General features: G+C 37.4%; 1 protein-coding gene across 2 annotated transcripts in view; it reads right to left on the bottom strand.

The window, feature by feature from the left end:
* The window catches only part of sbf2 (SET binding factor 2), a 569,459-nt gene that overhangs the window by 253,759 nt on the left and 300,535 nt on the right, over window positions 1-15,165 (bottom strand). For both annotated transcript variants that reach the window (XM_063061848.1, XM_063061849.1), the window contains exons 10-11: window positions 11,139-11,216; window positions 10,942-11,055 (exon numbers count right to left, since the gene is read on the bottom strand). In XM_063061848.1, coding sequence (XP_062917918.1) covers window positions 10,942-11,055; window positions 11,139-11,216 — 192 coding nt within the window. The remainder of the gene's footprint in view (window positions 1-10,941; window positions 11,056-11,138; window positions 11,217-15,165) is intronic.

The raw sequence follows: 15,165 nt of genomic DNA, 5'->3' as shown, positions 1-15,165 counted from the left end.
CACTGGATTTGGAGTAACAATTATTTTGTTTTCCTTTACACTTGTGTACTGGAAATGACCTTTAATAACCTCGGATCTTTCATCTTGATTCTTGAAATACTGGACTCATTTTAACCCAGGAGTGCAGAATTAAATTGTGCAGATACCTTTGTGCAACTCTAAACCTTTGACAAACTTTATTTCCAATGCAGAAACACGGGTAAGGTTTACTATGTTAAAAACTAAACAGCTAAATGTGGAAACATACAGAACAAAGTAAGTGTAAAAATGATATGTAATTCTATTGTCCATTTCAGACTTAGATACCTTCATTGTGCTTCTGACCATAATTTGTTCAAATACACTTCACTAAAAGCTACCAGGTTCTTATTCTGTTAAATCCCATGCTGCATATTTATACGCTGGCAGTATATTTTTTGTGTTCAGTTTAAAAAAAAAATCATTACATGCTGTCATAACAATACTTGCTGGTATGTAATTGAATATTAAAACATACCTTGTAAATTCTCTACCATGGAACTTTATTACAAACGTACAATGCCTGCCATACAACCATTAAGCTGTCTATGAGTATTATAGAGTTATAACACAAAAAAAAACAGGCCCTTTGGCCAACTCTTCCATGCCTATGATGCTCTTTTTCTGAGCTGGTCTAATTTGCCTGCATTTTACCCATAACACACTAAACCTCTGCTCTCCATGAACCTATCCAAATGTCCTCTAAATGTTTAATTCTACATGCCTCTATTACTTCATCTGACATCTCATTCCAAACATGCACCATCCACTATGTGAAACATTTGCACCTCATCTCCCTCAAATTCCTCTCCTTACACATATTCTCTCTAGATTTAGACTTCGCTACCCTCAGGAAAAGCCCATCCATCTATGCTCCTCATCATTTTATAAACCACTATAAACCATAAAACCATAAGATATAGGAGCAGAATTAGGCCATTTGGCCCACTGAGTCTGCTCCACAATTTCATCATGGTTGGTCCAATTTTTCTCCCAGCCCCAATGTTCTCCCTGTGTCCATTCATGCCCTGACCAATCAAGAATCTATCAACCTCTACCTTAAATATACATAAAGACTTAGCCTCCACAGCTGCTTGTGGCAAAGAAGTCCACAGGTTTACCACTCTCTGGCTAAAGAAATTCCTCCACATCTCCATTCTAAAAGGACACCCCTCTATTCTGAGGCTGTGTGCTCTGCTCCATGACCCTCTCACTATAGGAAACGTTCTTTCCACATCCACTCTATCAAGGCCTTTCACCATTCCATAGGCTTCAATAAGCTTACCCCTTATTCTTCTGAATTGCAGTGAATCTTGCAATCATTTTTGTGAACTACCTTTGAACCCCTTTCAGTTTCAGCAAAACTGCTCACAATAATCCAAGTAAGGCCTCGCCAGTGCCTTATAAAGTCTCAACATTACATCCTTGCTTTTATATTCTAGTCCTCCTGAAATGAAAGCTAACATTGCATTTGCCTTCCTCACCACAAACTCAACCTATAAATTAACCTTTAGGGAATCCTGCACAAGGACTCCCAAGCCCCTTTGCTACTCAAGTTTTTGTATTTTTTTCTCCATTTAGAAAAGTTAATCCTTTCATTTCTTCCACCAAAGTGCATGACGATGCACTTCCCAACACTATTTTCTATCTGCCATTTTTTTTACCCATTTTCCTTCTGTAGCTTACTTCCTCAAAACGACCTGCACCTCCATCTACCTTCATATCGTCTGCAAACTTTGCAACAAAGCCATCAATTCCATCATCCAAATCACTGACACATAATGTGAAAAGAAGCAATCCCAACACAAACCCCTATGGAACACCACTAGTCACTGACAGCTAACTAAAAATGCTTCCTTTATTCCTACTCCTTGCCTTCTCCCAATCAGGCATTGCTTTATCCATGCTAGAATGTTTCCGGTAATACCATGGGATCTTAGCTTATTAAGCAGCCTCACTTGGGGCACATTGTCAAAACCCTTATGAAAATCCAAGTACACAACATCAACCAATTCTCCCTTGTATATCCTGCTTGTTATTTCTTCAAAGAATTTCAACAGGTTTGTCAGGCAAGATTTTCTCTTGAGGAAATCATGCCGACTACAGCCAAGTACCCTGAGATCTCATCCTTAATAATTGACTTCAACATCTTCCCAACCACTGAGGTCAGAATAACTGGCCCATAACTTCCTTTCTTCTGCCTCTCCCCCTTCCTGAAGAATGGAATGACGTTTGCAATTTTCCATTCTTGCAGAACCATTCCAGAATCGAATGAAAAGATGACTACTAATTCTTGAAAGATCTTTATTTATGCCCCCACAATCTCTTCAGCCACCTCCTTCAGAACCCTGGGGTGTACATCATCTGTTCCAGATGACTTATCCACCTTCAAACCTTTCAGTTTCTCCAGTTATGGTAACTTCACAAACTCAGCCTACTTCACTCAGGGGAAAACAGTCCCAGCCTAGGCAGTGGCTTCATAGTCATAGTCATACTTTATTGATCCCGGGGGAAATTGGTTTTCGTTACAGTTGCACCATAAATAATAAATAGTAATAAAACCATAAATAGTTAAATAGTAATAAGTAAATTACGCCAGGAAATAAGTCCAGGACCAGCCTATTGGCTCAGAGTGTCTGACCCTCCAAGGGAGGAGTTGTAAAGTTTGATGGTCACAGGCAGGAATGACTTCCTATGAGGCGCTGTGTTGCATCTCGGTGGAATGGGTCTCCTTATAACTCAAGCCTCCAGTCATGGCAACATCCTTGTGAACCCTTTCTGTACTTTTTTCAGCTTAGTCACATCCTCCCTAGAGCACTGGGATCTGAACTGCACGTATTCCAGTACAGTTTTACCAACGATGTGACATCCCAACTCTAGTACTACCTCCCCAACTGCGAAGGTCTATCCTCACCATATTCCCCTTTCACTACCTTGTGTGATTTTGTCATCATTTTCAGGGAACTATGTACTTGTACTCTAGGTCTCTCTATTAAATAGCGTCCGCTAGGGCCCAACAATTCACATGAAATGTTAGCCCTGGTTTAAATCCCCAAAATACTATACTTCACATTTGTCTGAATTAAATTTCACATGCTTTTCCCTTCCCCAAGTTCTCAGTTCATTTTTGTGCTGACGTATGTAAACTTTGGAAACCTTCATCATTGTCCACCATAACATCAAATTTGGTGTCACCCATAAACGTACCAATCATGCCACCTACATTCTCATCTAACTCATTACATAGTGGCATGCAAAAGTTTGAGCACCCTTGGTCAAAATTTCTGTTACTGTGAATAGCTAAGTGAGTAAAAGATGACCTGATTTCCAAAAGGCATAAAGTTAAAGATGACACATTTCTTTAATATTTTCAGCAAGATTGCTTTTTTATTTCCATCTTTTACAGTTTCAAAATAACAAAAAAGGAAAAGGGCCCGAAGCAAAAGTTTGGGCACCCTGCATGGCAGTACTTAGTAACACCTCCTTTGGCAAGTATCACAGCTTGAAAACACTCCTTGTAGCCAGCTAAGAGTCTTGGGGGATTTTCCCCCATTCTTCCTTGCAAAAGGCTTCTAGTTCTGTGAGAGTCTTGGGCCATTTTGCATGCACTGCTCTTTTGAGGTCTATCCACAGATTCTCGATGATGTTTAGGTCAGGGGACTGTGAGGGCCATGGCAAAACCTTCAGCTTGTGCCTCTTGAGGTAGTCCATTGTGGATTTTGAGGTGTGTTTAGGTTCATTATCCTGTTGTAGAAGCCGTCCTCTTTTCGGCTTCAGCTTTTTTTTTTACATATGGTGTGATGTTTACTTCCAGGATTTGATGGTATTTAATTGCTCATTGCGGCCAAACAGTTCTATTCAAAAGGTTCAAAGGAACATCTAAACAAGCCTGATGCATTTTGGAAACAAGTCCTGTGGACTGATGAAGTTAAAATAGAACTTTTTGGCCGCAATGAACAAAGGTATGTTTGGAGAAAAAAGGGTGCAGAATTTCATGAAAAGAACACCTCTCCAACTGTTAAGCACGGGGGTGGATCGATCATGCTTTGGGCTTGTGTCGCAGCCAGTGGCACGGGGAACATTTATTGCTGGAGAGAAGAATAAATTCAATTCAATACCAGCAAATTCTGGAAGCAAACATCACACTGTCTGTAAAAAAGCTGAAGATGGAGAGGATGGCTTCTACAACAGGATAATGAACCTAAACACACCTCAAAATCCACAATGAACTACCTCAAGAGGCGCAAGCTGAAGGTTTTGCCGTGGCCCTCACAGTCCCGACCTAAGCATCATCATCGAGAATCTGTGGATAGACCTCAAAGGAGCAGTGCATGCAAGACGGCCCAAGAATCTCACAGAACTAGAAGCCTTTTACAAGGAAGAATGGGCGAAAATCCCACAAACAAGAATTGAAAGACTCTTAGCTGGCTACAAAGAGCATTTACAAGCTGTGATATTTGCCAAAGGAGGTGTTACTGAGTACTACCATGCAGGGTGCCCAAACCTTTGCTTTGGGCTCTTTTCCTTTTTGGTTATTTTAAAAATGTAAAAGATGGAAATAAAGAAGTTTTCTTGCTTAAAATGTTAAAGAAATGTGTCATCTTTAACTTAATGCCTTTTGGAAATCAGGTCATCTTTTACTCGCACAGCTATTCACAGTAACAGAAGTTTTGACCGGGGTGCCTAAACTTCTGCATGCCACTGTATATGCCAAACAACAGAAGGACTCAGCACCAATGCTCCGTCTAATACTTTTTCTTACAGCTCTGTGGACCAACCATTCCTCTGAGCAGGAAATGATTCCACGGCCTGAAAGTTGCAAGGCATTTAAAATATTTTTTGTAATAGGCATATTATGGTGTCAGCATTCACCAGGCTGGCAGTCTACTAACAATAAGCAACCGATTTACATTCTGTGTTTATTGTTACAATTTGTAACATCGTTGTAACTTGAATGGTTCCTTAAGGTTATTATAGCCAGAGGATGATAGCGAGGATAAACTACCGCTACCTATTAAGTGTTTCCTGAGGCATGCATCTCAAATAGCCTCTGACAATCAAGTCCAGCTCCTGGCCTTCACATGTGGCTTATCTCCTAAGCCTGGTGGAACCATTTCCACTGACAGGAGATGGGGCAAAGGCGAGTTACAGCTGCATTAAAAAAAGTCACTTCAAGCATATGGAGTTCATTAGCCATGTATGGTTCACATCTCATACAAAAGAAAAACTCTGATCTCAAACCTCCACTGCCTTGAGGCTATATCCACTCATGGGGAAGTCTTCACCAGCAAACCCCGAGGAAAAATCCAGAGCTGGAGTCCCTTACGTTGAGGTCAATACTGACTGGCACCTCCTGCAACACCACTGGCGCCAAACTGTATAAGTCTCTGATGTCTTTTGAATTAATCAGCTACATGGAGAGGGGGAGCCAGCTACCGGGAGAACAGCTTGCTTTCCAATACCTAGTGCCTTGCATATCAAGTAAGCAGCTGGTGACGCAACATCCAGGGTCGACCCAACCAACGGAAGGTCTCTGTAACTTGAAACACTGACAACATAAATAAGTTGAAGCTCTAAAATGTTACAAAGAAAATGGTGTGGTATATTTATTTTTAAAACTTTATGGTTTATTTTCATTAATATAATTACAGAGCATTTCACAATCATATCAGCATAATTTCAAAATTATATTAGCATTTTATAAAAGAAAATTCCAGCTGAACGGCAACAAAGGCAACGTGTGCAGGAGCATTTCAGTTACCGTGTGGCCGCGTGCAACTGAGGGGGAACCATGTCCAGCACCAATCCCTGTGGCACACCACTGGCACAGTCTTTTAAACTGGAAAGCAACCCACCACTACCAATCTGACTATTTTCACTAAGAATATATCAGGTGCTAGGAATTTTTAAAACTTATGTAACCAGGTGAGCGCTGAATATCTTTTTTTTAATTGTTAAAGTACACTTATGTATTCACCTTAGTAATGCTAAAATAGCTACCTGTGCCTTTAAGAGAAAATGGTGACGTCATTTTGCAGGTATGGAGTAGAACAAAGAGTTGCCATGTTCTAGAGAGAACAACATTCGAGTACTTTTCCCAGGTTTGGTGAGGAAAGATTTTTACGAGTAAATTGATCAGCGCAGGATTGCTTGATTGGGTGATGTTCCTTATCCGCCTAGAAAGTTAGTCTTTTTAGTACTTCAACTACAAGGCAATATATTGTAAAAGTTTATTTTTGTGTTATTGTTTCATGACTGAATGCGAATGTAACAGAATAGTGTGAATGTGTTAATCTCCGTACACACAGCATGAGTGAGAAGAATTCGTTTCAAGGTCTAGCCTACATGTGTTTGGAAGTTAAGCACGTATCTCTCTTAGTTAAGATGAGATGTACTTATTCATATTTTTGATGTTGTGTATAAGGTACATGGTTGGTGGGATTCTAATGTCGTTTCTAGTGTTCTTTTAGAATTGCCACTACCATATTGGTTTCGTATATTTTGTTTTAGTTATTTTCCATACTGAATATGTAACAAGGGTGTAGACCGAAATTAAGCCAAGATTGTAACAGCAGGAACTGTGTTTTTTTTCCAATTCATTTCGTTGTTTTTATTTCAATACCCTTGTTCTGCATTAAAACATCTAATATAAATAAAGGAATTATAAAACACAAGTATTTGTTGTCGTGCAAGTGTATCTTTCCCCAGGCTACAAGACTTATATTACAAAAACAATCAATGATGGACAGTGAAGATTAGAAATGAAAGCTATTCTGACTCTTCTGGAGGCTGGAAACATTGTTCTGCTGCAATGGATACTTACACTGTACTGACGTCCAAAATATACATGACAACCATATGGACTCTTGCATTGTTCCATCAGAACAGCAGTACTTTTTATTCAGTGCACTCTAATGAGATAAAACTTCAGAAATTTGCCTACATTAGTCACTAAGTGAACAAAATTTAGAAAGGATATCTTAATTTTTTTTTTTGTTTTACACACACACAGCAGTGGGTGTTTGGAATGTGCTGCCAAGTAAGTAGTAGCATTTAAGAGGTTTTAGGTAGACACATGAGTATGCAGACACTGGAGGGATAAAGACAATGTGAAGGCACATATCATGGGCAATAAGACCTGTTCCTGTACTATACTGATCTTTTTCTATACATAGCTATCACTGAAGATGGCAATAATGGTCATCATAATGCAACTCAGATAAACAGAAAGAAAATTTGCACAAAAGCATATTAAATCAAAATGAAAACTATACATATAGGATGGTGAAATCACCAATTGCCTAACCAAACTGATCTTCTTGTAATTCCTCACTATAACTTCCTTCAAAAGATCAAGACAAAATATTTTTGTTTTATATGATTTGGGGGATTGATGTGCTTGATCCGTTTTGCTCGATTTTTATGCAGGATGGTGGAATTTGGGGGTTGATGATGGTGCTGCCTTTCTTTTCTTGTTCTTTCTTGGTTTCGTGTCTACCCGGAGAACTGAAGAATATCAGAGTTGTATATTTTGATAATATATGAACCTTTGAATCAATGACTAAAAAATGCCCATGTCATTGATTCTACAATGTTCCTCACCATTTTAGACACACTGACGTACTAATCCCAGTTGGAAAGGAGATGAGTCTATATGAATTACTTTCAAACATAATGTCAAAGTTAAACATCTGAGTTGATCAGGCCTGTCTTTGAAAACAAGTCAACTAAATTTCTCTCCAATACTCAACTTCAGTCAGGTACCTGACTTCAAAATTGCTGTCCACTATTTTCAGCACAACTTAGTGCTCATGCGTATAAGAATGTTTCTCGCCTTTTGGACGCAATCACAACCGAAATTCTCACTTATAAAAAATGATTAACATAAAAACTGGAATAGTATTATTGCATTTAACAACAGTTCAATTAAATTGAAAATCATGGGAAATCTTTCCATAAGTTATCTCAAATATTTAAGAATGGGACAAATATTTTCAACACAATTAATCTTTCATCTATTACTGACTTACTTGAAGTCTGGTGAGACCTAAAATGTTTTTTGCAGCAACTTTCCTCTCATTGAACATTGTTGGGGAAACTAAATATGTAATACAGCAAAACTTTTTAAACTGCCAACATAACTCTTGATTCGATCACTCTGTTGGCAAAAGGAATAAATCTTAATTCAGCTCTTTAAGAAACCTAACTAAGATAGACCAGTGTCATATTCAACGGCACAAGAGATTCTGCAGATGCTGGAAATCTTGAGGACACATACACGGTGGGTGCTGAAAGAATTCATCAGGTCAGGCAGCATAAACAGAGAGGAATAAACAGTCAACATTTCAGGCTGAGACACTTCATCACGTGTGGCTGATAAAGGGCCTCGGCTTGAAACATCCATTGTTTATTGCATGCATTCCTCATATTCAATAGTTTTTTAAAAAATGATTTTAGACCTTTAGCTGCAATTCACTCCAAAAAATGATTACTTTGTGGGTTTGGAGGAATCATCTAAAATATGAATCCTAAATTTATCTTTCCCAAGTTTGACTTGCGCCTCAGTGGTAATTATACAAGTCTGGATTTTGGGTTTATCAATCAGTTCTTTTAACATTCTGAAACAGTCAATATGATAACCAGCTGATCCCTACAACGTAACCTACAAAAATCATATTTCAACTTTCTTTGACTCATTTGGATCTTTGCTAACAAGAATCTTAATTGTAATACTTAACTGCATTGTTTTCAGGTTAGCAAAACTAGGCATAGTATTATCACAGCTTAATACAACTTCCTTTTGGTCAAATCCATCAATTATACTTTGGGGTGTTGGCTATTGTCCTGTCGTAGTTAGGTTCACTGGCAAAGTTACAAAGACTTCTAGCTATCTTTTCATTTCATCACTGGATACCACAGCTTTTGTTTTAAAAAAATGATAGGTTTCGTCAGCATTTAATTTTACATACTATTACTCTTTTGACCTTCTTTTAAAAAATTTAAACCATTCAGCAATTTGAACTTTAATTCTACCAGCTCTCTTATTATGCAATATATACAAATTCAACTTTCTATTAACTTTTCATGTCCAGGCCATAACTGTCAATTTAAACAATCAGTGATTCCACACAAAGACCAAATATTTCACTCTCTACACCAAAGCAACACTGATAAATATACTTGCTATCCTATTATTCATTTTTAAATCCATTTTCAAATCATAACCAACAGCATTTGGTATGGAACTCTAACAAATGCCTTTTGTGTGTCTACATTCATGTAACATTGAAAAGCCTAGATAGAATGGACATGGAGAAGATGTTTCCTGTAGTGGGGGTGTCTCAGGTCAGAGGGTACAGCCTAAGAATAGAAGGATGTCTCTTTAGAGCAGAAATGAGGAGGAATTTCTTTAGCCAAGGTGTGGTGATTCTGTGGAATTAATTGCCACAGGTGGTTTTGGAGGCAAGGTCATTTGGTATATTTAAAGAAGTGGTTAATTTGTAAGGCTGTCGAAGGCTACATGGAGAAGGCAGGGGAATGGACTTGACAGTGATAATATCTAAGTCATGATGGAATGGCAGAGCAGACTTGATGTGCTGAATGGCTCAATTCTGTTCCTATGACTTACATTCTAATATAGAGGACGCCATTAAAGAATTAATGAAGGGTTGCCCAGGCAAGATCTCCAAATCCACCATGGGCAATTTGTGCAGGATTCTTACAGGAGAGCTCTTCACATTTAATATCTGAAATCCCCTTATTTTCAACATATTGTATATAAAGCAAATGAGTTTGTCATGCCCTGCATCTCATATCAGTTTCTGAACAGTGGCATAATTTTCAAAGCTAATGACATCCTAAATGCAATTGTTTGTGCCTCAGAAATTTTATCCTCAATGCCTTCCAAAACTATGGAAAGTACCTACTGTCCCAGGAGATTTATTTGCTTTGATCACTTTCAGCCTACAAAAGACTTCCATTAAATTTATATTTTACTGTAATCTTCAGCTTTTGCTGCAAATATTTGTTCTGTATTTTTGTTCAACTATGGTCTGTGTTTCTGTACTTCTTTAACATTCAGTCTTATGAGATCATTCCCCTTCTCCTCTACAGGATATTTAGACACTCTTACCTTGTCTATTTTGTCACCATTTGCCTTTAAATGTATTTAAGAATACATTTCTTTAGTTGCGTTTGCGGATTTTGAGTTTGTATTTGGCCCACTAATTTTCCAGAGCTCTTTTCAGAATTACTCCACATTCACTTTACATGGATTAACAGATAATTGTTTTAAGGCTGAAGTACCTAAATTATTAATACCAAACCATAAATATGTAAAGAATTCCTACAGTCAGCGTAATTAAACAAGCTTTCTGAAGGATGTTTAAGCTTTGGACAGACTGAATTTGGTATAAAATTATCACTACAACAAATAGGAAAATTCAAGCCTCTGTTTTCTTTTGGTTGTAAGAAAATACATTCCTCCAAAAGGAGTTAGGCCTGTCTGTAATTAGCATAAACCTACTTTCACCCTGAAATGATGCTTCTACAGTTATCTCAAAAATAACACTCCATTTGCATCATTTTCTAACCTTTCCAGTCAAAAGCAGAGTGAGCATTTCAACCACTCAAACACACTGGTGTCAAACTTCTACAAAGAATCACCAAGATCCACCAGTCAGTAAAAGAACCTCTGTCTCCTATTTCAGAGTTGCAACATCAATGAGGAAAATTCCACACCTCCAAGAAATTACTTGTTTTTTAGCATACAAATTCAACAATCATGTTAAAATAAAAATGAGTAAACTGCTGCCTTGTCACACAACCATGCACGCTCCAATAATGTCAGTAGTACATGACGAAAAACTCCCAGGATAGTACTAAATATTTCCAAGACCCAGTTACTGATGGTTTGTTACTGACCTTGTGAAAGTGTATCACAGGTTCAGGATGAATTCGAATCAGTTGCAAGCACGATCGATACCCCTGAAAGAGCTGTGCAAACAATCTAAGAAATACTGCCCTGATTTCCTTATCCTAGAGAGGAAAAAAAGTTAAAATTATTAGTTTCATACAACTTGAATGAAGGAAAAGAAATTTGGCGAATTTATTACACATACCAACATTCGAAGGTTAGAAGGAGCAGTACGAACAGGGGGAAAAGCATAATCAGCTACCTCCAGATCTGGATGAATAACCTAAAAAAAATAACAGTTCAGATGTTCATCACATTATTAAATAATCACAATCTCCTTAACCAGCATGGAATTTAGTGCTATTCAAACAATTAACCTCTAGCTCAAGTAAATCTGCTTTGGCGATATCAATGCATGATGAGAGATTGATAATTTATAACCTGAGAGATGAGAGTTTCTCATTTTTAATTACTGCTCACTAAATTACAAAGAAAACCAAAACTGAAAAATGATAAACAGCAATAATATTGGATTGAATTATATGTTCAAAATCAAAACTATCATAATTTAACAGATGTATATATATTAACACAATAAACAGTGACCATTGCCAAAGTTGCAGATGGAGCAAATGGACAAAAACGTGTTGCCATAATAACTGTGCTTGCAAGAGTTTTTGGCTCTGGAATATAGCAAGTGCTAAAAGGAATACCAGACAACAGACAAAAAGTGCAAAGAGATGAAAATGGAAACTAAGAAGCAGAATAATTAAAGGAGGTCACAAATGGCTTTGCCAGATCAGTGAGCTTTGATAAGCTTCTAAGAAGGGCAATCACATGATTGAATAAACAGCTGATACACAGATCAGAATCAGATTTATTATCACTGGCATGTGTTGTGAAATTTGTTAACTTAGCAGCAGCAGCTCAATGCAATACATAATATAGAAGAAAATAAATAAATTGCTGTATACATATATTGAACAGATTAAAATCGTGCAGAAACTGAAATAATATACATATTTAAAAAGTGAGGTAATGTTTTATGGGTTCAACGTCCCTTTAGGAATTGGATGGCAGAGGGGTAAAAGCTGTTCCTGAATCACTGAGTGGGTGCCTCAAGATGTGAGGAGAACTTATTTGAGATACTTATTAACAATAATGAAAATTCTGAATTTATTCTCGAAAGAACTGGAACATTAAGCCCATTAAGTTTGAGCAAGCTTTCAAAGAACAACACAGATAGTGCTATCCCTCTTACTCCTTCCCATTTCTATGTTTATTTACAATGATTTAAAGCTTAAATTGTTTATCTAATACCTTTGTGTTAGCTACCAATGCAGCCATACTGTCCATATTATCAGCTAATGCCATCCAAATCTCAACCACAGCACAGAAAAAAATTGTCTTCATGCTACAACTCGCTGTTTGCTCCTTTTTAATCTACATTCTGAGCAAGCAGATACAAATACTCTTTCCTTGATCCTGTAAAACACCATTCCTGGAAACATCCTTATAACTTCATTCTGCATTCATGTCAACAAGTCAGTTCAGAATTCAACGTAGTCAAATGGGAGCCAAACTACAGTAATAATATTCTGCGCTTTGCATTCTTTGGCACTTCATAAACTCAGTAATCCCAAATGCTTGATTAACTGTTCTATTCACTTAACATACTGTCTTCAATTATTCATGCACAAAACATCACCAGGCCTTCACGTTATCACACTGCCTTTCAAATTTTACCATTTACTTTGTATTCTTTCTTACATTCTTTTGCTGATTATATCACTTTCTACTTTCCATACTAAATTTATTTTCTCATATGTCCGACCATCCCATCAGTCTTTCTCTGCCCTCTCACAAGCCTACTATCATCTTCAAGTTTACTACATTTCTGTTTTATGCCATGCACACATTTTGAATCTGGCCTAATGACCACATTCAAATCATCAATGTACAGCAAAACCAGCAGCATTCCTAGCAATAAATTTGACAAATACCAATGCATAACATGCTCCGTACCAAACAATAGCCATTCACCACAACTCTATCCTTTGGCCAATTTTAAATTCTTTAATTTTCAAATTTGAAAAATAAATTGGAGAAATTAAGCCAGAGATATGAGAAACTTGTAGGGCAAAGGATAACTGGAGATAGGTAATGTTTATAAAAAGTATTGGTACTAGCTTTGACACAAAGATTAAAGTTAAATGGAACATCAATGATGTACAAAGTTGTGTCCAACATCAGCGACAATCTTGGGAAGGCTTTGCAATTGGGACTGGTGAAATCGAAGCTGAAAGAAAAGGCTTATGTCATTAAATCATTGTCAATTAAGATACATTTGCATTTGCTTTGACAGTAATAAAACCGGCTAAGAAGATTTTTTTAAATTCATTTTTCCATGGTCTCATTCAGAACTTGATTCACTGGTCTTGTTGAGAAGATACAAAACTGGAATGAAGCAGTGCTATAGAAATAAACACTGGTGGAGTAACTATAGCTGAGAAAAAAAGCCCCCATAACATCATGCCTTCATATAATTTTTAATCTAATTTCAAACAGAAAAATCCAGGACGGAGCACGACTTGTTGCAGGTTTCTCTGGCATAATTGTTCAGTAATGTGTGGTGGGCCACAGTGGTGTCCAACAATATACAGTCCATGTCTGGTTGCCATTTCTAGAATTTCTATTTACATTGGATGGGGCCATGCCTTCAACAAGCTATTTCATATACACAAAGTGTCTGCAGGAGCTGCTTTTGAGAGACCAAAAGAGACTTCCTCTGAGTAGGCCCTAGCTACTGCCCCTCATTCAACTTCAGTGGGATGCTTTAAGCTACTCACCCCGAGCACTTTATAATTCTTGCTTAACTTGAGCTTGAAGTTCACCAGGTTTCCAGAGTTCTGCCTCCACCCAACAACCTAATCAGCCAATTTCCTCTATGTATCTTTTCACTGACTACCCAAGACGACCACTGTAATACACGTTTCGATCTGCTCCGCCCCACGACTGCCCCCGCGCCACACCCTAAGCATACAAATTTTCAGGCCCATCATCAATACACTCATTAGCATCTATACACCACTGCAGTAGTTTAGAACATTCTAGGCTTTAGAAAAATAGTTAGATATTGTCAGGAGATTTGCAAGGACAAGGTAGACATGACTGATAAATGGTTATGGTACTAAATCTTACGGCATTATCTTATGATCTAAATGAGTTTTCAGTGGAAATGAATTCAAATTAAATTGCAAAATTCAATTCAAAGATGAAGTAATTGATGAAATGATGTAGGTCTACTAGAAAATCTAAACATGCAGCTATCTGCAAAGCTCCCTTGCAACTCCAACTGAGTCGCTATTACACATGCACTTCTCTGTTACCAAAGCATGCATAAGAGCTCACATGGAATCTCATGAAGATTCAATCCCTTTCATTGCTGAGCATTCAAAAACTATTAAAAATGAATAAATGATTTTTCAAAATAAAAATTTGAAAATAATCTAATATCACGCAGTCACTTGGATTTAAAAAACAATGCAAACACAGGCAAGTTAAAAAATGTAATTTTCCCATGTTCTTATCTATCTGCTGAAATCTGTAAAAATCATCGTTGAAGAGAATGGGCTGAAAGATCATGAGGGTAGGATCAAACCTGTTTGGGATCCATGTCTTCCATCAGAATTCTCAAATGCAGTGTGCAGTGGTGGAATGCACTGACACGCTCACTGTCAAGATTCTAAGTTCAAGACTTCTACATTTAGATATGTTTGCACAGTAAACTACCAACTGCATGCCATGAACAATTGGTATTTATCAACAAGATTTAGCCCAAATTTTCCTAATCACTGTTTTCTATCAGATGCCCAGAAAGAGAACAGTACATATATTCTTTACAGCAAACTACATATTGATTCACTCATTCACCATGGAAACACATGAAAATTAGACTAAAGAGATTCAAATATAAAGGGCATGATAATTGGTTAGGCAGGTAACCAAACTGATCCAGACTAAAAGTTGATAACAATAAACAACAAGTATGAGATTGTAGGTGAAGAACATGATTTTTTTTTGCTGTTATTGATACTGGCTATCATTGAAAATGTGTGAGATATTTGTGTAGCTAAAAACAAGAGAGCATCAACATACACACAGCATTTCTAGCTTGGCATTTCTAGCTTGGAGGTATAGTTGAAAATGCCAAAGACAGTAAAAAAATTATA

Source organism: Mobula hypostoma, chromosome 11, assembly GCF_963921235.1.
Source record: "Mobula hypostoma chromosome 11, sMobHyp1.1, whole genome shotgun sequence".
Lineage (NCBI taxonomy): Eukaryota > Metazoa > Chordata > Chondrichthyes > Myliobatiformes > Myliobatidae > Mobula > Mobula hypostoma.
This window is presented reverse-complemented; position numbering and strand designations above follow the sequence as displayed.